Below are 23,760 nucleotides of genomic sequence, written 5' to 3'. Positions count from 1 at the left end.
AAACTAGTTAAATTGTATTATTTCGGTGCAGGGATCCAACATGATGGCGAAAAACACTAGTACTTGTTTTATAGTGAAGATCTAGAGCGGAAGTGTTGTCGTGTAGCACATGTAACTTATTCGCCGCCAGCCTCCCGCCACTCAGACTGACTTTTCCGAGGAAGCGACGCGAAGACAAAAAAAGTCTCTCTTGTCCTTCGGGAAAAAAAAGTCTCAAAAACTTAATGACGGCCGTCACGTGACAGTTGGCGGTGAAGGGGAGCGACACGACGGCTTCTGACGTCATGTGATAGACGAGGAGGACAGGTGAAAGGTGAGTTTAAACGACCGCGCGCGTTCACGTAGATGCAAAGTGTTCCCGTGAAGGAAGCAATTAGTGCTGCGAGCACCGGAAGTTCCTCCAAAAAAACAATTTGAAGTTGTGTTCACGTGTCACGATGTGACGTCACTAGTTGACCTCCACGTGCATGACAAGCGTGTCTGTCAAAATGAGGCTGGGCTCAAAGTAAAATACGACCTCCTACCGACAGGAAGTTGTGGTTGTAGTTTCACTTTCAGCAGCATCCACCTGTCTGACTTCCTGTTTCTTCTTCTAGTTAGTTTGTGCTTCTTTCGAGGGTTCGGAGGTGCACGATGGGATCTTTTCGGCGCTCCAGACCTCGGTTCATGAGCTCTCCGGTTCTGTCGGACCTCGCCCGCTTCCACGCCAGCTCGGCCGCTCCGCACGTGGCCAACAGCAGCGTCTGGAACAGGTGACGACTTTGTTTGCGCTCTTATTTTGGAAAGCCAAACGGGTTGACCAGTGTCTCTTCGTGTTTTTTGTTGCTGGGATGCAATGAAAAGCCCATCGTGGTGTCGATTCAGGATTTCCTGGTGAGAAGGTTGGCCTCGCGCTTATTTCCTGTTACCCAGCCGCAGTGAGCAGGATGTTGACAGGAAGTGGCCATGACAGCCGGGTCACTTCCTGTCACACATGCTAGTTTAGCTACGTTTTTTTCCCCGGCTCCTTCTGAATGACGGCGGCGTGTGATGACCTCTGACCTCTGGCCCTTTCCAGTGTCCAATCAGCCGTGATGAAGGTGTTCCAGGGTGGAGCTCTGCAGGCTAACGAGCTGTACACGCTTAACGAGAGCATCAGGTGATAATGTGCGAGCATGCGAAGGTGCTAACAAACATTGGAGCACAAAGTAATCTATTACATGTTACCGGAATACTACCCTGATGGTCGTCATGTTCCCAGGTGGCTCCTGAAAACAGAGATGGGCTCCTTCATAACAGATTACTTCCAGGTACTTTTACTTGCTGGTTCTTGCAGGAAGAAACAGGAAGTAGAATTGGTGTGTTTTTTTTTTTTTAAATGTCATTTCAGAACCAGCTGCTGACTGGAGGCCTGGCGGACATTCTGGATCCGATCTTCATCTCTGGTGAGGAGTGTGATGTCAACACGCTTGTTGCCATGGTAACGTCCTGTTCCCGTCCCGCAGGAGGGAAGGAGCAGCTGGTGGTCCTGGCCGAGGCGTGGGACCGCTTTTTTACAGAGACGCTGCCCACCTTGCAGGCCATTTTTTACCCTGTACAGGTGAGGTTCACTTCCTGTTATGACTTCTCTGCTTAGAAATAACTGTGTGTGTGTGTGTGTGTGTGTGTGTGTGTGTGTGTGTGTGTGCGTTCTGGCAATGCTTACTTAATGGGGACATCGCTCTGTTTACACAGTCACCTTTAGGGGACCTCTGGTGGTATGGGGACAAAAAAAACAGGTCCCCTAAAGCAGTGGTCCCCAACGGACCGGTCAACGCTTGAAAATTTGTCCCACGGACGTGGGGGTGGGGGGGGGGACTGTATTCCGAATTCTCCGAATTATATTTATATAGCGCTTTTCTCTAGTGACTCAAAGCGCTTTACATAGTGAAAACCCAATATCTAAGTTACATTTAAACCAGTGTGGGTGGCACTGAGAGCAGGTGGGTAAAGTGTCTTGCCCAAGGACACAACGGCAGTGACTAGGATGGCGGAAGCGGGAATCGAACCTGCAACCCTCAGGTTGATGGCACGGCCACTCTACCAACCGAGCTATACCGTATTGATCTATATTGATATATAATGTAGGAACCAGAAATATTGTTAACAATAAGAAACAACCCTTTTGTGCGAATGAGTGTAAATGGGGGAGGGAGGTTTTTTGGGTTGATGCACTAATTGTAAGTGTATCTTGTGTTTTTTATGTTGATTTAATAAAAACAAAAATAAAAAAATTATTTTTATTTTTAATTTATTTCTTGTGCGGCCCGGTACCAATCGATCCACTGACCGGGCCCGGTGGTTGGGGACCACTGCCCTAAAGGGAAACCTTTTTAAATGATAGTCCGATCCATTCTGAAGATGCCTAAGTGATTTTTAAGCTTTGGCCCATAAAACATGTTTACTGGTTAGTTTGAGTGTGAGACATTTGCACAGCAGCCCCCTCTTCGGATTGTAGCTGGTACTGCACTCGCTGCTTTTTTTTAAAATGGTCCTCAGTAGTCACGTACAAATTTGTGTGAATTATGCAAAATTATTTAAATTTGGTCCCCATGAACCATATGAACTATTTTTTCCCCAGGGTCCCCAGTAAGAATGATCAGCACATTACTTCATCAATCCAGAGATTTAAAGACGTGTATGAGCTAACTGGGCAGAGGCCATTTTACCTAATTTTTTTTATGCCTCCACAACCTGTAGAAAGGGTGGTCCCCACAAGTGATGATCAAAAACTTGGTCCCCATTCCAAATGATAACCAGTATGTGTGTGTGTGCAGGGTCAGGAGCTGTCCATCAGACAGATGGCGCTGTTGGCCTTCAGGGACTTGGTGCTGTTGAGGCTCCACCTCGAGGACACTTTGGCTAATGTCACCTGCGTCCCCCCGGGCGTCACGCACATGCTGCTGGTTCTGCAGGTATTCTAGAACCTTCTATTTCGGTTTGTCAAGTTCAGTGGTGTCCGAAGTGCGGCCCGTAGCTAATTTTTTTAAAGGCCCGCGGCACAACGTTAACGTTCAAATATTAGCATGCTGGGTTTTTTTGCTAATTTTGCAACTATACACCTCAGCGTCAAATACTTTGCTTCTTGACGAATGATACCTGTTTGCATGCTAATGTTGGTATGCTAGCTTTTTTTAAAGCAATTTTTGTAGGTATACACCTTCATCACATTTTGGTAATTGATGCATGCTGATGTTAGCTTTTTTAAGCTAATTTTGTAGGTTTATACTAGGGATGTCCGATAATATCGGGTCGCCGATATAATCGGCCAATAATCGCTTTAAAATGTAATATCGGAAATTATCGGTTTCAAAATTATCGATATCGGTTTCCAAAAGTAAAATGTATGACTTTTTAAAACGCCGCTGTGTACAATAAACCTTGAAAGCACTGCCTTTGCGTGCTGGCCCAGCCACTTTATAACTACAGCTGTTTAAACACGCAAGTGAATGCAATGCATACTTGATCAACAGCCATACAGGTCACACTGAGGGTGGCTGTATAAACAAGTTTAACACTGTTACAAATATACGCCATACTGTGAACCCACACCAAACAAGAATGACAAACACATTTCGGGAGAACATCCACACCGTAACACAACATAAACACAACAGAATAAGTACCCAGAACCCCTTGCAGATGCTTGTTTTCATTCAAAAAAATCTACGTCTCACACGTGATGACAAAGAGAAAAAGAATTAGCCCACTCTTTGAGCTTCATCTGTTGCACAAATAGACTAATAGTAAGTGAAGCTGTTTTATTTATGTTTTGTGCCTTTTTCACCCATGCACTTTAAAGGATGGCTCTGTTTTCTACTAGTCTAGACTGAAGCAGTTTTATTAATGTTCATGCACTTTAAAGGATGGCTGTGTTATCTACTAGTCTAGACTGAAGCAGTTTTTTAAATTTTTGTGCCTTTCTTGTTTTTATTTGCACATTTTTGTTACTTATACAAATTTATAGTATACTCTGGACTGAAGCTGTGTGCCTTCATTGTTTTTGTAGCGGTTATTTTGAGGCATGTTTAAAAAAATTACAAAAAATGCACTTTGTGAAAGTCAAAGTACAGTGTTTCCGATAGTTGTAGTGGGTATCAGGATTATTTCAGGGAGAGCATGTCCCACATTCCAAGCTGCTGTTTTGAGGCATGTTAAAAAAAAAAAAGCACTTTGTGACTTAAAGGCCTACTGAAACCCACTGCTACCGACCACGCAGTCTGATAGTTTATATATCAATGATGAAATCTTAACATTGCAACACATGCCAATACGGCCGGGTTAACTTATAAAGTGCAATTTTAAATTTCCTGCGAAATATTCTGCTGAAAACGTCTCAGTATGATGACGTTTGCGCGTGGCGTCACGGATTGTGCGGACATATTGGGACACCATTGTGGCCAGCTATTAAAGGCCTACTGAAATGAATTGTTTTTATTTAAACGGGGATAGCAGATCCATTCCATGTGTCGTACTTGATCATTTCGCGATATTGCCATATTTTTGCTGAAAGGATTTAGTAGAGAACATCGACGATAAAGTTGCAACTTTTGGTCGCTGATAAAAAAAGCCTTGCCTGTACCAAAAGTAGCGTGACGTCAACGGTTGAAAGGCTCCTCACATTTCCCCATTGTTTTCAATGCAGCTAGAGCGATTCGGACCGAGAAAGCGACGATTACCCCATTAATTTGAGCGAGGATGAAAGATTCGTGGATGAGGAACGTTAAAGTGAAGGACTAGAATGCAGTGCAAGACATATCTTTTTTCACTCTGACCGTAACTTAGGTACAAGCTGGCTCATTGGATTCCACACTCTCTCCTTTTTCTATTGTGGATCACGAATTTGTATTTTAAACCACCTCGGATACGATATCCTCTTGAAAATGAGAGTCGAGAACGCGAAATGGACATTCACAGTGACTTTTATCTCCACGACAATACATCGGCGAAACACTTTAGCTACGAAGCTAATGTGATAGCATCATGCTTAACTGCATATAGAAACAAAAGAAATAAACCCCTGAATGGAAGGATAGATAGAAAATCAACAATACTATTAAACCATGGACCTGTAACTACACGGTTAATGCTTTCCAGCCTGGCGAAGGTTAACAATGCTGTTGCTAACGACGCCATTGAAGCTAACTTAGCAACCTGACCTCACAGAGCTATGCTAAAAACATTAGCTATCCACTTACGCCAGCCATCCCTCATCTGCTCATCAACACCCGTGCTCACCTGCGTTCCAGCGATCGACGGTGCGACGAAGGACTTCACCCGATCACAGATGCGGTCGGCGAGACGGAGGAAGTTAAGGTGAGTTCGGCGGCTAGCGCGTCTGCTATCCATATCAAAGTCCTCCTGGTTGTGTTGCTGTAGTCCGCCGCTAATACACCGATCCCACCTACAAATTTCTTCTTTGCAGTCTTCATTGTTCATTAAACAAATTGCAAAAGATTCACCAACACAGATGTCCAGAATACTGTGGAATTTTGAGATGAAAACAGAGTTTTTTGTATAGGATTCAATGTGTCCGCATACTTCCGTTTCAACGATTGACGTCATGCGCATACGTCATCATACATAGATATTTTCAACTGGAAGTTTAGCGGGAAATTTAAAATTGCACTTTATGAGTTAACCCGGCCGTATTGGCATGTGTTGCAATGCTAAGATTTCATCATTGATATATAAACTATCAGACTGCGTGGTCGGTAGTAGTGGGTTTCAGTAGGCCTTTAAGTCGTCTGTTTTCATCGAAAAATTCCACAGTATTCTGGACATCTGTGTTGGTGAATCTTTTGCAATTTGTTTAATGAACAATGAAGACAGCAAAGAAGAAAGCTGTAGGTGGGATCGGTGTATTAGCGGCTGGCTACAGCAACACAACCAGGAGGACTTTGAGTTGGATAGCAGACACGCTACCGTGAGTACAGCTTTGGCTTCCAAACATTTGAGCGCTTGCCCGTACGTGCGTGCCGCTATGTTCATGTCACGTACGTAATTTTGGGGAAATATATGTGCTGTATGAACTTTACGGAGGTGAACAGTACTTTGGGCTGTGGGATTGAGTGTGTTGTGCGGGTGTTTGAGTTGTATTGGTGGGTTATATGGATGGGAGGGGGGAGGTGTTTGTTATGCGGATTAATTTGTGGCATATTAAATATAAGCCTGGTTGTGTTGTGGCTAATAGAGTATATATATGTCTTGTGTTTATTTACTGTTTTAGTCATTCCCAGCTGAATATCAGGTCCCACCCGCCTCTCACAGCATCTTCCCTATCTGAATCGCTTCCACTGCCCTCTAATCCTTCACTCTCACTTTCCTCATCCACAAATCTTTCATCCTCGCTCAAATTAATGGGGTAATCGTCGCTTTCTCGGTCCGAATCGCTCTCGCTGCTGGTGGTCATGATTGTAAAAAATGTGCAGATGTGAGGAGCTCCACAACCTGTGACGTCACGCTACTTCCGGTACAGGCAAGGCTTTTTTATCAGCGACCAAAAGTTGCGAACTTTATCGTCGATGTTCTCTACTAAATCCTTTCAGCAAAAATATGGCAATATCGCAAAATCATCAAGTATGACATAGAATGGACCTGCTATCCCCGTTTAAATAAGAAAATTTCATTTCAGTAGGCCTTTAAATAATAAATATGGCAGTGCCATGTTGGCACTTTTTTCCATAACTTGAGTTGAAGTTGTTCTCTTATTTTGGAAAACCTTGTTACATTGTTTAATGCATCCAGCGGGGCATCACAACAAAATTAGGCATAATAATGTGTTAATTCCACGACTGTATATATCGGTTGATATCGGTATCGGTAATTAAGCGTTAGACAATATCGGATATTGGCAAAAAAGCCATTATCCCTAGTTTATACCTTAGTCACATTTTGGTACTTGATGCATGTTAACGTTAGCATGCTAGCATTTTAAACAATATTTTCTAGGTACATACCTCAGAGTAATATACTTTGGTGTTTGACCCATGTTACAATTAGCATTTTAGCATGCTAACGTACAGTACACACCGGGGAATAATATATTTTGATATTTGACGCACGCTGGCAATAATATGCTAACTTTTTAAAAGCTAATTTTGGAGGTTTACACCTTAGTCACATTTTGGAACTTGATGCATGCCAATATTAGCATGCTAGCATTTTAAACACATCTTTCATGTACACACCTCAAAGTGGTATTTGATGCATATTACCTCAGAGTAATATATTTTGGTATTTGATGCATCTTACAATTCGCATTTTAGCATGCTAGCTAAAAGTGTGCTAACTTTTTTTTAACCAAATTTTTAACCTTAGTCATATTTTGGTACTTGATAAATGCTAACGTTAGCATGCTGGCATTTTAAACACATTTTTCAGATAAACACCTGGGTAATACATTTTGGTATTTCACACAGGTTACTGTTCGCATTTTAGCATCCTATTGTTAGTATGCTAGCTTTATTTTAAGCCAATTTTGGAGGTATACACCTTTTAGTCATATTTTGGTACTTGATGCATGCTAATGTTAGCATGCTAGCATTTTAAACACATTGCTTGGTACACACCTCAGTAATATACATATTTTTTTGGTGCATATTACAGTTGGCATTTTAGCACGCTAATGTTAGTATGCTAGCTTTTTTAGGTTATTGTGTGCATTTTAGCATCCTATTGTTAGTATGCTAGCTTTATTTTAAGCCAATTTTGTAGGTATACACCTTTTAGTAATATTTTGGTACTTGATGCATGCTACATTTAGCATGCTGTAGCATTTTAAACACATTATGTTAGGTACACACCTCAGTAATATATTTTGGTATTTGACGCATGTTACAGTTAGCATTTTAGCATGTTAACATAGCGTGATATCTTTTTTTAGCTAATTTGGCAGGTATACACCTCAGTGTCATATAATTTGGTATTTCAAGAATGCTAACTATAAGCATAGTAATGTTAGCATGGTAGCTTTTCTAGCTCATTTTGCTCATATTTATCGTTACTTGACTTGTAAAAAAAAAAAAAGGCCCCCGCAACCTTTGTGTGTGGCCCTCAGTGGAAAAAGTTTGGGTAGCCCTGGTCAAGATTGACTCTCTTCAGAACATTCTGTGTGTGTTCTGCAGGGCATCCATGAGTCTGGCGGTACCAATGAGCGGTATCAGCAGCTGGAGCGCCTGGTGGCCATGGTGGTTTCGCCGTATCTCAGCGACGCCCTCGCCAGAGAGCGCCAGTCGTCAGGTGAGTGTGCAAGAACATTCTGGACTCAGGAACATATTGCAGGGAGCAGCTAGCCTTGTTAGCGTTCATTAGCACATGTACAAAACCCAAAACCAGTGAAGTTGGCACGTTGTGTAATTCGTAAATAAAAACAGAATACAATGATTTGCAAATCCTTTTCAACCTATATTCAATTGAATAGACTGCAAAGACAAGATATTTAATGTTCGAACTGAGAAACTTGTTTTTTTTGCAAATAGTCATTAACTTAGAATTTAATGGCAGCAACACATTGCAAAAAAGTTGGCACAGGGGCATTTTTACCACTGTGTTACAAGGCCTTTCCTTTTAACAACACTCTGTGAACGTTTGGGAACTGAGGAGACCAATTTTTGAAGCTTTTCAGGTGGAATTCTTTCCCATTCTTGCTTGATGTACAGCTTAAGTTGTTCAACAGTCCAGGATCTCTGTTGTGGTATTTTACGCTTTATATTGCGCCACACATTTTCAATGGGAGACAGGTCTGGACTACAGGCAGGCCAGTCTTTACCATGAAGCCACACTGTTGTAACACGTGGCTTGGCATTGTCTTGCTGAAATAAGCAGGGGCGTCCATGATAACATTACTTGGATGACAACATATGTTGCTCCAAAACCTGTATGTACCTCTCAGCATTAATGGTGCCTTCACAGATGTGTAAGTTACCCATGCCTTGGGCACTAATACAATCCCATACTAACACAGATGCTGGCTTTTGAACTTTGCGCCTAGAACAGACTGGATGGTTCTTTTCCTCCTTGGTCCGGAGGACACCACGTCCACAGTTTCCAAAAACAATTTCACATGTGGACTCGACAAACCACAGAACACTTTTCCACTTTACGTCAGTCCATCTTAGATGAGCTTGGGTCCAGCGAAGCCGACTGCGTTTCTGGGTGTTGTAGATAAATGGCTTTGGCTTTGCATAGTAGAGTTTTAACTTGCACTTCTAGATGTGGCGACGAACTGTTGTTACTGACTGGTTTTCTGAAGTGTTCCTGAGCCCATGTGGTGATATCATGATGTCGTTTTTTGATGCAGTCATTCAATGTTGGTTTTCAGTCTTGCTGCTTACGTGTAGTGATTTCTCCAGATTCTCTGAACCTTTTGATGGTATCACGGACCGTAGATGGTGAAATCCAAAAATTCCCTGCAATAGCTTGCTGAGAAATGTTGTTCTTAAACTGTTGGACAATTTGCTCACGCATGTATTCACAACGTGGTGACCCTCGCCCCATCCTTGTTTGTGAATGACTGAGCATTTAATGGAATCTGCTTTTATGCCCAATCATGGCACTCACCTGTTCCCAATTTGCCTGTTTACCTGTGGGATGTTACAAATAAGTGTTTGATGAGCATTCCTCAACTTTCTCAGTCTTTTTTGCCACTTGTGCCAGCTTTTTTGAAACATGTTGCAGGCATCAAATTCCAAATGAGCTAATATTTGCAAAAAATAACAAAGTTTTCCAGTTCGAACATTAAATATCTTGTCTTGGCAGTCTATTGAATTAAATATAAGTTGAAAAGGATTTGCAAATCATTGTATTCTGTTTTTATTCACGATTTACACAGCGTGCCAACTTCACTGGTTTTGGGTTTTGTAATTACTGTAGTTAGTTTTGGACGCGGTTGCCTGTTAGCAATGTGGCTAACTGCCGCAGGCTGCTGGAATGTTCCAGGAATTCCAAGAAGCAGACACCATAAATAAACACACCAGCTTTGGTCAAGAGGATCACAACTTTGTGATTAAAGTCTTAAACTGGAAGGAGGCGGCTCGCTAAGCGTGCTTCCTTTTTCAAAGTTTGCCCGTCCCTCAAAGATAGTTCAGATGTTTTGTGTTTATTTTCACAGAGTGCCGGCATCTGCGCTGGTTGCTAGGAGACGGTTCGCAGCCCGACGTGACCCAGCCTCCGATGTGTGAGTGCTCCTCTCTGGCGCCCTTGGTGGAACAAGAAGGGGAGGCCTACCTGGAGAAGTCCGGCGGCATGCGGCGCCACACCGTGGCTAACGGCCACTCTGACGTGCGGTTGCTGTCGAGCAGGATGCGGCGAGGGGTGGAGGCGGACTGCCCGGACGCCGTCGTCGCCGTGGCCTTCTTGGCCGAGCCCGTCCATCCCAGACGCTTCTCCAGCCAACCCGACATGAACGAATCGCAGAGTAGCGGTGTTAGCAGCTAGCATAGATCGGACAGGAAACGGGAAGTAAAAGGACGGTTTTTAAAATGAAACTGTGGCATCGCATGCTTAGCAAACGGGCACAGGAAGTTTCCTACCGCCATCGTCTTTTAGAAATTTAGGGATAATAAAGGTATTTCATAACGCAAACAACACAACTTTTATTTTTTCAATTGTGTTTTATTGAGAAAAAAACAACAAAACACAATTGATTGATTTGACAGCTCAGGAGGGGGCGTGTCAAAGTTTGATTGACAGGAAGGGTGTGTGTCATTCAACATGTCCTGTAATTGACCATTACCTAGTCCAGGCTGTCTAGCTGGGGTAGGCTCCAGCTTTCCCGGGATGTTTGTGGTCAACTAATCAGTTAACACATAACCTTTGACCCCCAAAGTGGGCTTAGTTGCCTGGCGCTTAACAGCCATGTAATCAGATTACAGCCGCCTCCGCACTGGGCTGGCTCAACTCCTCAAATGACATCTGGCGCCTCCCTGTGGTGAGTACCAGCACTTCTCGTCGTGAGCCGACTGTCACATGGTGTGGCTGCTGCGGCGATCTGTGTTTTAAAGTGAAACAAGCTTGCATGTTTGCTAACATTAAACGTTGTTCAGGTCCATCTACGCTCACGAGGGTGAGGTTGCTATGGTAACCACTCTGAGAAAGCGCTCCGGCCTGTCAAGGCCTCTGATTGGTCGTCCAGCAGGGCACCTCGCCACACCTGCGGGAGGTGACAGATCAACACCTGTTTCTGAAGAATGCCCGTCACCATGACGACAACACCGACCTGTGCGTGAGGAAGCTGAGCCGCTGCTCCAGACGACACACCCGGAAGGCGAGGTAAGACGATGACAACACCAACACCGCCACGCTGCGCACACACACACACACACACAAACAGGTGGGCGGAGCTTGACTGGGATTTTTTTTTTTTTACATGCTAAAATAAAAACAAGTACTCACAGCAGGATGAACACTTTGAGCAGCTGCTTCTCCTCGTCACACATCTGTGGAAGAACTTCCAGATGCTCTTGTTCTACACACACACACACACACACAAAACGCTAGCTATATGTCGCTTTCTTCTCAGAGTTGACTGACAAGTGGGCGGGCCTACCAGTAGTGTGCGCTATGAAGGGCGTGTCGGGGGCGTGGCTAGGGGAGGAGTCTCCTCCAAGCAGATCAGGAAGCGACGAGGAGACGTCGGGAAGTGACGGCGTCCTCGACCACGGCGCAACTTCGGGAAACTCATCCTGACACACACACACTTAATTTGATCACCCAGCATGTCAAAAGATGGCCGTCGCGCAACGTTTTCAGGAATTGACACCCCCAACCCCCCACCAACATGGAGGAAAACAACCTTTGACCTCTGAGTAGTAGCTCGCTTAACATCAACTGATCATGTGACCTTAGACATCACAGAGACGACGTGGACGTTACCATGGACAAGGAGCTGGGCTCCTCCAGGAACTCTTTCACACTCAGACTCTTCCCGTTCACCTGGAAGCACACAGCATGACAACATTAAGGAGAACCTGGGGACGGAACATAGAGATGACAAATGAGAACATGGGTATGACATGAGAACACAAAGATGGAACGTCATTTGGGATATATGATAACATGACGCTGCAACATGTGTGACACATGGGAACATGAAGATAGAACATGAGTGTGACAAATGAGAACATGAGAAGATGAGGATGATAACATGAGAACATAACAATGGAAAATTAGTATAACACATAACTTGAAGATGACACATGCAACCATGAGGATGGAACCTTAGTGTGACACATGAGAAAAAGAGGAAGATGACACGAGAACAAAAGCATGACAACATGAGGATGTAGAATGAGTATTGCAGATGAGAATACGAGGATGGTAAATGAGTATGACACGTGAGAACACGAAGATAAAACATGATAACATGAAGATGTAACATGAGTGTGACATATGAGAACATAAAGATGCAGCATTAGTATGACACATGAGGATGGAACACATGAAGATGGAACATGAATTTTACATATGAGAACATGATGGCACATGAGATGATAGAACATAACATGAAACTGTAACATGAGTGTGACAAATGAGAACATGAGGATGGCACATGAGAAAATGAGGATGATAACATGAGAACAAAAGGATGAGAGAAAAAAAGCATGATAACATGAGGATGTAAAATGAGTATGGCTGATGAGAATATGAGGATAGTAAATGAGTATGACACATGAGAACATGAACATAATAACATAAAGATGCAGCATTAGTATAACACATGAGAACATAAGGATGGAACACAACATGAAGATGGAACATGAATATTACATATTAGAAGATGAGGATGGCACATGAGAAGATGAGGATAATAACATAAGAACATAACAATGGAACATGAGTAAGACACATAGGCACTTGAAATGACACATGCAAACCTGAGGATGGAATTTTAGTATGACACAGAAGCAATAGAACATAAGCATGATAACCTGAGAATATGGGGATGGTACATGAGTATGACACATGAGAACATGACAGTGAAACATGAAGCAGTAACATGAGTATGACAGAGGAAAACACAAAGATGGAACATTACATGAAGATAAACATGAGTATTACATTAGAGAATAGGAAGCTGAAAAATTAGTATGACACATGAGAACCTGAGGATGCAACATAAATATGACACATGAGAACATGAAGATGGAACATGAATATTACATATGAGAACATAAAGATGGAACATTAGTATGACATGTGAGAACATGAGGATGGAACATAACAGGAAGATGGAACATTAGTATGACAAATGGTAACATAAGTAATGCACATGAAAGCATGAGAAGGATAACAATAACTATGGAACATGAGTATGACACATAAAAACTTGAGGGTGACACATGCATACAGGAGGATGAAACCTGAGTAATACACATGAGAACATACGTAATACACATGACAACATGAGGATGCAACATGAGTTTGACACATGAGAACCTGAGGATATAGATAAAGCATGAGTATGACATATGAGAACATGAATATGACACATGAGAACATGAGGATGAAAACATGAGAAGATAAAGATGGAATATGAGTATGATACATTAGAGGACCAAGATGGAACATGATAACATGAGGATGTAACATGAGTATGACAAATGAGAACATGAGCATGGAAGTTAAGAATGCAAAGATGGAACATGTTACATGAAGATGAACATGAGTTTTACATTAGAGAACATGAAGATGGAACCTTATAGTATGACACAGGAGAACATGAGTATGACAAATGAGAACATGAGGATGGAAAATGAGAACAAAAAGATGGAACATGTTACATGAAGATGAACATGAGTATTACATTAGAGCAGTGGCGGGCAGTGCGTTTCCCACCTAGGCCTTCAGTGAAGTCCGACTTCAATGATTACCTCTCAAAATACCATCATTGATGTCACCACATGACCATTGCTGGAGAAATACTATTCAGGAACACATTTACGCACTACTGTTTATTGAACCACCTCAACAGTGTACAAAACAGGTTATTTTCTGGCTTATTTAAAAATCAATTAAAACGCATCAGCAATTAAAACATCTCATGTGGTACTGTCAAAAATAAAAATGGCAAAAAACACATTAAAAGTGAAAAAATAAACTCACAATTTGTGGCAGCCGTTCGACGCCATATAAGCCAGTGGTACCCCTCGTAGTCGGCTGATTCGAGTGGAAAGGGCGAGCATTTCCCCATTTCATCGCCGGGACAACTGAGCTAGCTTGCGGGGTTGGCTGACATCGTCTCAAAAGATGAAGTTTCTCTTTAAGTATCCTTTTTGAAAATGGCCTTGCCAATATATATCTGCCACCTAATCAATGTTTTGTTCTCCTTCTCTGCTATCCCGGTATGGCTACGGCGCAACGCTTTCTGCTTCCTGCTAAATTGAAACTTGTGAATGGATCCTCACTTTGGAATGACAAGTGAGTACCCAATCACAGTCTCGCTAACATCAGGCTACTTAGATAGGCTACTGTCAACAACTTGTGATCTGATTGGCTATCGCAACTGTCTATCAACTGTATGTGTTCTAAAATTCCTCCGCTCACAGTCCCGGTGAGTATCTAATCACAGGACGCGTAAATGTCACGTTCAACCTTAGGCCAGCTAGAAGGCCTTACTGACAACAACTCATGATCCGATTGGCTATCGCAACTGTCTATCAACTGTATGTGCCCGTTCGCTTACAGTGCACGGGCGCCCGCACCGTTGATTCTGAAGGCCTCGGGCAGATTTCGTACATCATGGCAACACGAGCTAGCTGAATTCTGATTGGATACAAACTTAAAACTAAAAATATCAGCACTGTAAGGAGCATAATATGACATGAAGAGAATATGAATACTTCGAGATATTTAAGGGAAATAAATTGAAAAATAATTGTATCTTTAATTATGATCATGATTTCTGGTTATGTTAGGCCAGCAGAGAAGGCCTTGCTGGCCCTGACGGCACACCACTGCATTAGAGAACATGAAGATGGAACATTATAGTATGACACAGGAGAACATGAAGATGGAACATGAGTATGACACAGGAGAACATGAAGATGGAACATGAGTATGACACAGGAGAACATGAAGATGGAACGTGAGTATGACACAGGAGAACATGAATATGGAACATGTGTATGACAAATTAGAACATGAGGATGACGATGGAACATGCCTATGATACATTAGAACACCAAGAAGAAACATGTAACATGAGTATGACAGGTGAGAACATGAGGATGGACGATAAGAACACAAAGATGGAACATATTACATGAAGATGAACATGGGTATTACATTACAGACCATGACCATGAGTATGACACATGAGAACGTGAGGATGTAACACAAGTATGACACATGAGAACATGAGGATGGAACATAACATGAAGATGGAACACAAGTATTACACATGAGAACATGGACATGGGACAAAATAATTATATTGTGAATGTGACCATGAGACATGATAATGCAATCTAAAAATATAAGGGCAAGTAATGAGAATGAAAGATGAGAATGTGAGGCTTGAACATGAAGACTAGATGGAATGAGGTTGATGACAATGAGACGTGGGAGCATGAGGAATGTAACAAGCATGTGTGATGTGGCCTGATGAGAGGTGGTTGAGGTGCACTAGCCTGCAGGTGAGTGCAGATCCTCCTGAGCACGTCGTACACGTTGTCCCTGGAAAGTAACGACACAAACACGTACTGGACGCACAACGTCAACGACAACGACGACAACACGCGTGAGACATTGCACAATAGTTCAAACACCGGAACATCCAACGTGGAACAAAACTTGGAAGTTCAAACCGCCAAACGAGACATCAGCTGTTTGACATCAACTGTCTGGGAAATGAGAACCGCTTGAAAGTCAACTTTGGAGTTCCGCTATGATAATAAGTCACCTTCTGTCCCGTATCCATGGTGATAGCCAGGCCGTTTGGCACCAGGCCGGCCGTCTTGTGTTTTTTCACCAGTCGCACTGAAACCACGGGAATGCACACCTGCACACAGGGGTCAGAGGTCAGCCGGTCGTTGGGTGGCCATGTTGGCATGGTCTGACCACCCACCTTGATGATGACAACATGAAGACGGACACAGAGATGACAACATGAGAACATAAAGCTGGACCATTAGTACGACACATGAGAACATGAGGATGCCGTCGTCGTCGGCGATCACTCGAAACGAGTATGATTGTCCTCCTGTTGGTGGGATTGCCTTCAGGGGAACGCCTGTGCGTGGAATCTTTTACAGTGGGGAGACTGGTGCACAGACAGCCACCACACTGTCCTTGGCAAAGAGAAGGCCAGGGTCCAATGGCATGGAGACCAACACATTTGGGGGCCCATCTTTGCTGCAGCCTTCTTCCGCCTTTGTGACCGTTGTGGAGCTTCTATGCAACCATCATCCGCCCACTCCGCCGTTGAGGTCTTTTTTGGTGCATGAGGATGCACCATGAGTATGACATATATTAACACGTATATGGAACATGATAACATGAAGATGGAACATGGGTACTACATATGTCAACATAAAGATGAAACATTAGTATGACACATGAAAACATGAAGATGCAACATAAGTGTGACACATGAGAACTTGAGGATGGAACATGAGTATGACACATGAAAACATGAGAATATGACATTGGTATGAAACATGGGAACACAATGATGCAACATGAGTAAGACATATGATAACACAAATATGGAACATGATAACATGAAAATGGGACATGGACATTATGATGAGAACATAAAGATGCAACATTAGTCTGACAAATGAGAACATGAGAATGCAACATGAGTATGACATAGAACTTGAGGATGGAACATGAGTATGACGCATGAGAACATGACATTGTAAAATGGGGATGGCACATGAGAACATGAGGATTCAACATGAGTACAACACATGAGCCCATGACAGTGTAACATGGGGATGACGCATGAGAACATAAGGATGCAACATGAGTATGACTTATGATAACACAAATATGGGACATGAGAACATAAAGATGGAACAATAGTATGACACATGAGAACATGAGGATGCAACATCAATATGACACATGAGAACTTGAGGATGGAACATGAGTATGACTCATGAGAACATGAGGATGCAACATCAATATGACACATGAGAACTTGAGGATGGAACATGAGTATGACTCATGAGAACATGAGGATGCAACATCAATATGACACATGAGAACTTGAGGATGGAACAATAGTATGACTCATGAGAACATGAGGATGCAACATCAATATGACACACGAGAACTTGAGGATGGAACATGAGTATGACTCATGAGAACATGAGGATGCAACATCAATATGACACATGAGAACTTGAGGATGGAACATGAGTATGACTCATGAGAACATGAGGATGCAACATCAATATGACACATGAGAACTTGAGGATGGAACATGAGTATGACTCATGAGAACATGAGGATGCAACATCAATATGACACATGAGAACTTGAGGATGGAACATGAGTATGACTCATGAGAACATAAGGATGCAACATCAATATGACACATGAGAACTTGAGGATGGAACATGAGTATGACTCATGAGAACATGAGGATGCAACGTCAATATAACACATGAGAACTTGAGGATGGAAAAATAGTATGACACATGAGAACATGAGGATGCAACATCAATATGACATGAGAACTTGAGGATGGAACATGAGTATGACTCATGAGAACATGAGGATGCAACATCAATATGACACATGAGAACTTGAGGATGGAACAATAGTATGACACATGAGAACATGAGGATGCAACATCAATATGACACATGAGAACTTGAGGATGGAACATGAGTATGACTCATGAGAACATGAGGATGCAACATCAATATGACACATGAGAACTTGAGGATGGAACATGAGTATGACTCATGAGAACATGAGGATGCAACATCAATATGACACATGAGAACTTGAGGATGGAACAATAGTATGACACATGAGAACATGAGGATGCAACAGCAATATGACACATGAGAACTTGAGGATGGAACAATAGTATGACACATGAGAACATGAGGATGCAACATCAATATGACACATGAGAACTTGAGGATGGAACATGAGTATGACTCATGAGAACATGAGGATGCAACATCAATATGACACATGAGAACTTGAGGATGGAACAATAGTATGACACATGAGAACATGAGGATGCAACATCAATATGACACATGAGAACTTGAGGATGGAACATGAGTATGACTCATGAGAACATGAGGATGTAACATCAATATGACACATGAGAACTTGAGGATGGAACAATAGTATGACACATGAGAACATGAGGATGCAACATCAATATGACACATGAGAACTTGAGGATGGAACATGAGTATGACACATGAGAACATGAGGATGCAACATGAGTATGACACTTGAGGATGGACCACAAACATGACACATGAAAACATGAGTATGACAGGTGAGAAAATGAAGATGGCACAAGAGAATATGAAGATAGAACATTAGGGTGTTCCATCTGTCATGTTCATGTTCTCATGTGTCATTCCCATGTTACACTGTCATTTAATGTTCCATCCTCATGTTTTCATATGTAATAACCATGTTCCATCTTCATGTTATGTTAACATGAACATGAGTATGCAACGTTGACACATGATAACACAAATATTGATCATGATAACATGAAGATGGAACATGGTATTACATATGAGAACATAAAGATGGAACATTAGCATGACACATGAGAACATGAGGATGCAACATGAGTATGACACATGAGAACTTGTGGACGGAACATGAGTATGACACATGAGAACATGACAGCATAACATGGGGATGACACAAGAGAACATGAGGATGCAACATGAGTATGACACATAAGAACTTGAGGATGGAACATGAGTGTGACACATGAGAACATGACAGTGTAACATGGGGATGACACATGAAAACATAAGGATGCAACACGAGTATGACATATTATAACACAAATATGGAACATGATAACATGAAGATGGAACTCGGGTATTACATATGAGAACATAAGGATGCAACATTAGTATGCCACATGAGAACATGAGGATGCAACATGAGTATGACACATGACACATGACAACATGACAGTGTAACAAGGGAATGACACATGAGAACATGAAGGTGCAAAATGAGTACGACACTTGAGGATGGACTATAAGTATGACATGAGAACATGAGTATGACAGGTGAGAAAATGGAGATGGAACATGAGAACATGAAGATGGAACATGAATAGGACATTTGAGGACGGACCATGAATATGACACATGAGAACATGAGTATGCAACATAAGTAGGGCACTTGAGGATGGAACATCAGTGTGACACATTAGAACATGAGTATGCAACATGAGTCGGAACCTTGAGGATGGAACATGAGTTTGACTTATGATAACATGAATATGACAGATGAGAAAATGAGAAAGGCACATGGGAACATGAGTATGACACTTGAAGATGGACCATGAGTATGACATATAAGAACATGAGTATGACAGGTGAGAATGACACATACTGTAAGAACATGAGGATGGAACACAAGTATGATTGATTGATTGATTGAAATATGACATGTGAGAACATGAGTATGACAAATGAGAAAATGAGGGTGACACAAGAGAACATGACTAATACACATGAGAACATGAAAATGTAAAGATGGAACATGAGTATGACCCATAGGAACTTGAAGATAAAACATGTGTACATGAAAACACCAGGATGGAACATGAGAACATGATGATAAAACATGAGAATGTGTGGATGCAACATGAAGTTGACACATGCAAACACAAATATAGAACATGATAACATGAAGATGGAATATAAGTATTACATATGAGAACATAAAAATGGAACATTAGTATGACTCATGAGAACATGAGGATGCAACATTAGCATGACACATTAGAACTTGAGGATGGAACACAAGTATGACACGTGAGAACATGAGGCTGCAACATGAGTAGGACACTTGAGCATGGAACATGAGTATGACATATGTGAACATGTGAAAATGAGTATGACAGATGAGAAAATGAGGATGGCACATGAGAACATCGGGATGCAACATAAGTATGACACTTGAGGGTGGAACATGAGTATGACATATGAGAACATGAGTATGACAAAGGAGAAATTGAGAGTGACACATGAGAACATGAGGATGACACTTAGAGATGAAGCATGAGTATGACAGATGTGAAAATGAGGATGACACATGATAACATGAGGATGGGCCTTGAGTACGACAGATGAGAAAATGAGGATGACACATGAGAACGTCAGGATGAAACATAAGTATGACACTTGAGGGTGGAACATAAGTATGACACTTGAGGGTGGAACATGAGTATGACATATGAGAACATGAGTATGACAAATGAGAAAATGAGGGTGACACATGAGAACATGAGGATGACACTTACAGATGGAGCATGAGTATGACAGATGAGAAAATGAGGATTACACAAGTGAACACACGTGAACATGAGGGAGACAAGACAAGGATGATAACATGAGAACATAAGGATGGAACATGAGTATGACCCATGAGAACTTGAAGATGGAACATTAGTATGACCCATGAGAACTTAAAGATGGAACATGAGTATGACATCTGAGAACATCAGTATCGCACATGAGAAAATGAGTATGACATGAAAACATGAGAACATGAGGGTGTCCATGTTGGCATGGTCGGACCACCCACCTTGATGTCCTTTCCAAAGAGGTGGGCGTAGAAACACAACCAGTTTCTGGAAATGTAAAGGCGGCCTTGAAGCAGGATGTCACGTAGCAGCGCACACGAGTACACTACATGCAGACACACACACACACACACACACACACACACACTGGCGTCACAACATGTGTTACCACAACCAGAACTTTGATCAGAAAAAAGTACCTTTCATTAAAAGCTCATCTTTAGGGACCGTCTGAAAAAGTTTGTGGTATTGACTGTTGTACTTGTTCACTGTCTGAGCACATGCACACACACACACACACACAAAATAACTTCTATAATGTCACATTCTGATTGATTGTCTCACATAGTGTCAATGTTTACTTACTGATCCTCTGTAACACTTTTTCACGTCTTCATACGACAAGTCATCAGTCACATGCATCCTGCAACACACATGCACGTATGCAAACGCACACACACACACAGACACACACACACACACACGCACGCACTTAAAAAAACAATCAACATGCAAAATAACGTTTGTGTGTTTGTTGTTATTGTTTGGTGCACCGAGGAGTGTGTGAAAGAGACCATTGTCCACAAGATGCACACGCACGGTGCGTGCACAAAGCTACAATTATGCAAGCGGTCCAAGTAGGACAGAGGCAATCGTGCTCAGTTCAATGTCTGTAACAACAGTGGGACAATCTGTGTGCTTAGTTCAGTGTCTGCAAATGGAATTAGTGCGTGTTGGACGTGACGAGAATGTCCCAAACACACACGTCTTTGTCACGCTAATGAGGGGGCGGGCTGTCTTTGAAGACTCATCAAGGAATGCAAAATGCAGCCTGGGGGCTTTTCAAAATAAAAGCATTTCTGATGCAGCCACGTGCCTGAAAAGTAACAGGCTGTCCTCCTCCCTGAGTGGCTCCACCTCATGGGGGGCCAGGACTTCATCACTCTGCTCCAAGATGTCCGCCATCACCGCTGCGACCACCTGCAAAATCAGAACACTATTCAGTTTAGATGGTGTGTTGTGATTGGTCAGTCAGCGGAGTGAGGACATCTGTTTCCATGGCAACGCTTTTGGAGACGGCAGAGGGCAGAGTTCCCAGCCAGAACTATTGACATGCACCGCCATGACAGTCAACCATGCAAAACTTTTTATTTGCATTTAAATCAAAATGTTCAAACAAGTTTAGTTTTTTAAGTTAAACGACTTTGAAACACAAACGTCCTCAATAAAGTTAGTTTCAATCGCTTTCATTGCGTATTCACTGAACCGACGGTTTTAGGCCGACTATTGGGCGACGATTAGCAGTGACGTCATCATTATCACGCTTACCTGACCCTTCTTCGGTCTTCACTCAGGTCCGCCTTAGATTCTCCGAGCGGTGCGCCTCCTCTTCGAGTCGTTTTTCATCATCCTCACACAGGAAGTGCAAAGAAGCTTCTTTCAAAATATAACTACTAAGGAAGCCAGCAGAAGAGGAACGACCCTTCAAAATAAAAGTCAATGTTTACTTCTAAATGTTCTCGCTGTCACGGGACCAAACAGCTAGGTTATAATCAAATGGTCACCCCACATTCTAAAATATATAAAAACGATTACCATCAAAGTAATAGTAATAGTGAAAATAATACGTTATGTGTAATATGCTTTAATTTTCTGTTATTCCTCACGTGCTATCCCTCGCACGTTTGTTTCTTTTATTTATTTATTTGTTCAATCTTTAAAGATTATAACGAAATAAAATATTTACGTATCTTAAAAATGTACAGTGGACATGTTTATTTTTATTTTCAGACTTTTTAAAGTTGGGTGAAAAACAATCACATGGTCACGTGTTAGACACCGAAAAGGACAACAGCGCCCCTGTGTGGTCATTAGGGCAAACTGCGAGAGGAAACGCTTGACACTGTAACACAGGGGTGGGCAATTAATTTTTACCGGGGGCCGCATGAGCTACCCGAGCACTGCTGGAGGGCCACATCGACAATATTTCAATTACATTTTGCTCAATATTATTTTTGATATATACCGTAAGATAAATAATAATAATAATAATTAATAATAATAGTAATACTTCAACATAGTGTGTGTAACAGCATTCCATGACTAATATAAATACATTAACATTAATAATAAATGACAGTAAAATAAGCACACGTATGACTGAGGAGTCATAGTGTAACTTTGTGTGGTGTTTGAGTTGTCCGACTTTTTGTGTGGCCATAAACGCACCAGTGGTTTAGTGCTATGCGTGTTGGTGACAGATGAAAAGTTGGTTTTGGCCTGGTTTGTACGGCAGAAAATGACTAGTTTTTCGAGATAGAATTGTTTTACTCATGTTTTTGGTGTGGTTATGTCCGAATATAAACAGTTTTGCTAAATAAAGTGATCGATATAATTCCTGTCCTCGAAGCATCTCGATAGACGTTACAATAATTGAACGGTGTAGACGAACACACTTAGGGCCGCTTGTTGTCACTGTCACTCAAAGTTGCATTGCAAAATTCCATAGAATAAATATGTTTATTTTGTTTAGAATTCAGATGGGATTTGATTTGGTGCGCGGCATATACTTGCTGCGCGCAGCGGACGCTTGAGCAGTGCGCAATTGCGCAGGCACGCACCTTAGAGGGAACGTTGCTTTGCAGTTCATGTCTTGTTGAAAACACGCCATTCTTCATCAACTTTTCTCTTTTTAGCGTCTCGGGTGTAAACCGTGCATCACTTGTCGCTGCATGTGCACCTTCACTCGCAGGTTACACACGGACACACGCCCATAAATAATACTTTTCAAAATAAAAGCAGCACAGTTGTATTGCGCGCACGACATAGATGTTTTTTCAACTTTATTTTGTAATTGCAGCTGTTCACATTCACTCACAATCACGCACACGCATACATCCACACGGAAGTAATACAAATAATGATTTTCAAAACAAAAGCAGCACCGTTGTATTGCACACTCGACATAGATACTTTTTAAA

At 42.0% G+C, this 23,760-nt stretch overlaps 2 protein-coding genes across 3 annotated transcripts; one reads left to right on the top strand and one right to left on the bottom strand.

Annotated features, from left to right (window-relative positions):
• The first annotated feature begins 76 nt into the window (after positions 1–76).
• Positions 77–10,626, top strand: prr5l (proline rich 5 like). The gene is made up of 9 exons (XM_062042628.1): positions 77–313; positions 597–752; positions 1,058–1,138; positions 1,241–1,289; positions 1,370–1,424; positions 1,485–1,579; positions 2,796–2,933; positions 8,145–8,259; positions 10,130–10,626. The coding sequence occupies exons 2-9, from the start codon at positions 634–636 to the stop codon at positions 10,453–10,455; spliced, it is 978 nt and encodes a 325-aa protein (XP_061898612.1). The 5' UTR covers positions 77–313; positions 597–633; the 3' UTR covers positions 10,456–10,626.
• On the bottom strand, positions 10,618–22,226 carry LOC133646822 (GRAM domain-containing protein 2A). Of its 2 annotated transcripts, XM_062042629.1 has the most exons (12): positions 22,109–22,226; positions 21,657–21,760; positions 21,146–21,203; positions 20,980–21,052; positions 20,782–20,885; positions 15,920–16,018; positions 15,648–15,719; positions 11,893–11,952; positions 11,567–11,702; positions 11,413–11,485; positions 11,237–11,320; positions 10,619–11,170 (listed from the first exon to the last, which is right to left on the bottom strand). In XM_062042629.1, exons 2-12 carry the CDS (start codon positions 21,743–21,745, stop codon positions 11,128–11,130), a joined length of 891 nt encoding a protein of 296 aa, XP_061898613.1. In that variant the 5' UTR covers positions 21,746–21,760; positions 22,109–22,226; the 3' UTR covers positions 10,619–11,127. The 2 variants fall into 2 exon arrangements, with proteins under 2 accessions (XP_061898614.1, XP_061898613.1); XM_062042630.1 differs by lacking the exon at positions 15,648–15,719 and having other exon boundaries at positions 10,618–11,170.
• Positions 22,227–23,760: the final 1,534 nt, after the last annotated feature.

This window comes from Entelurus aequoreus, linkage group LG03 (assembly GCF_033978785.1).
Source record: "Entelurus aequoreus isolate RoL-2023_Sb linkage group LG03, RoL_Eaeq_v1.1, whole genome shotgun sequence".
NCBI lineage: Eukaryota > Metazoa > Chordata > Actinopteri > Syngnathiformes > Syngnathidae > Entelurus > Entelurus aequoreus.
Note: the sequence above shows the minus strand (reverse complement) of the source record. Positions and strands in the feature narration are given on the sequence as shown.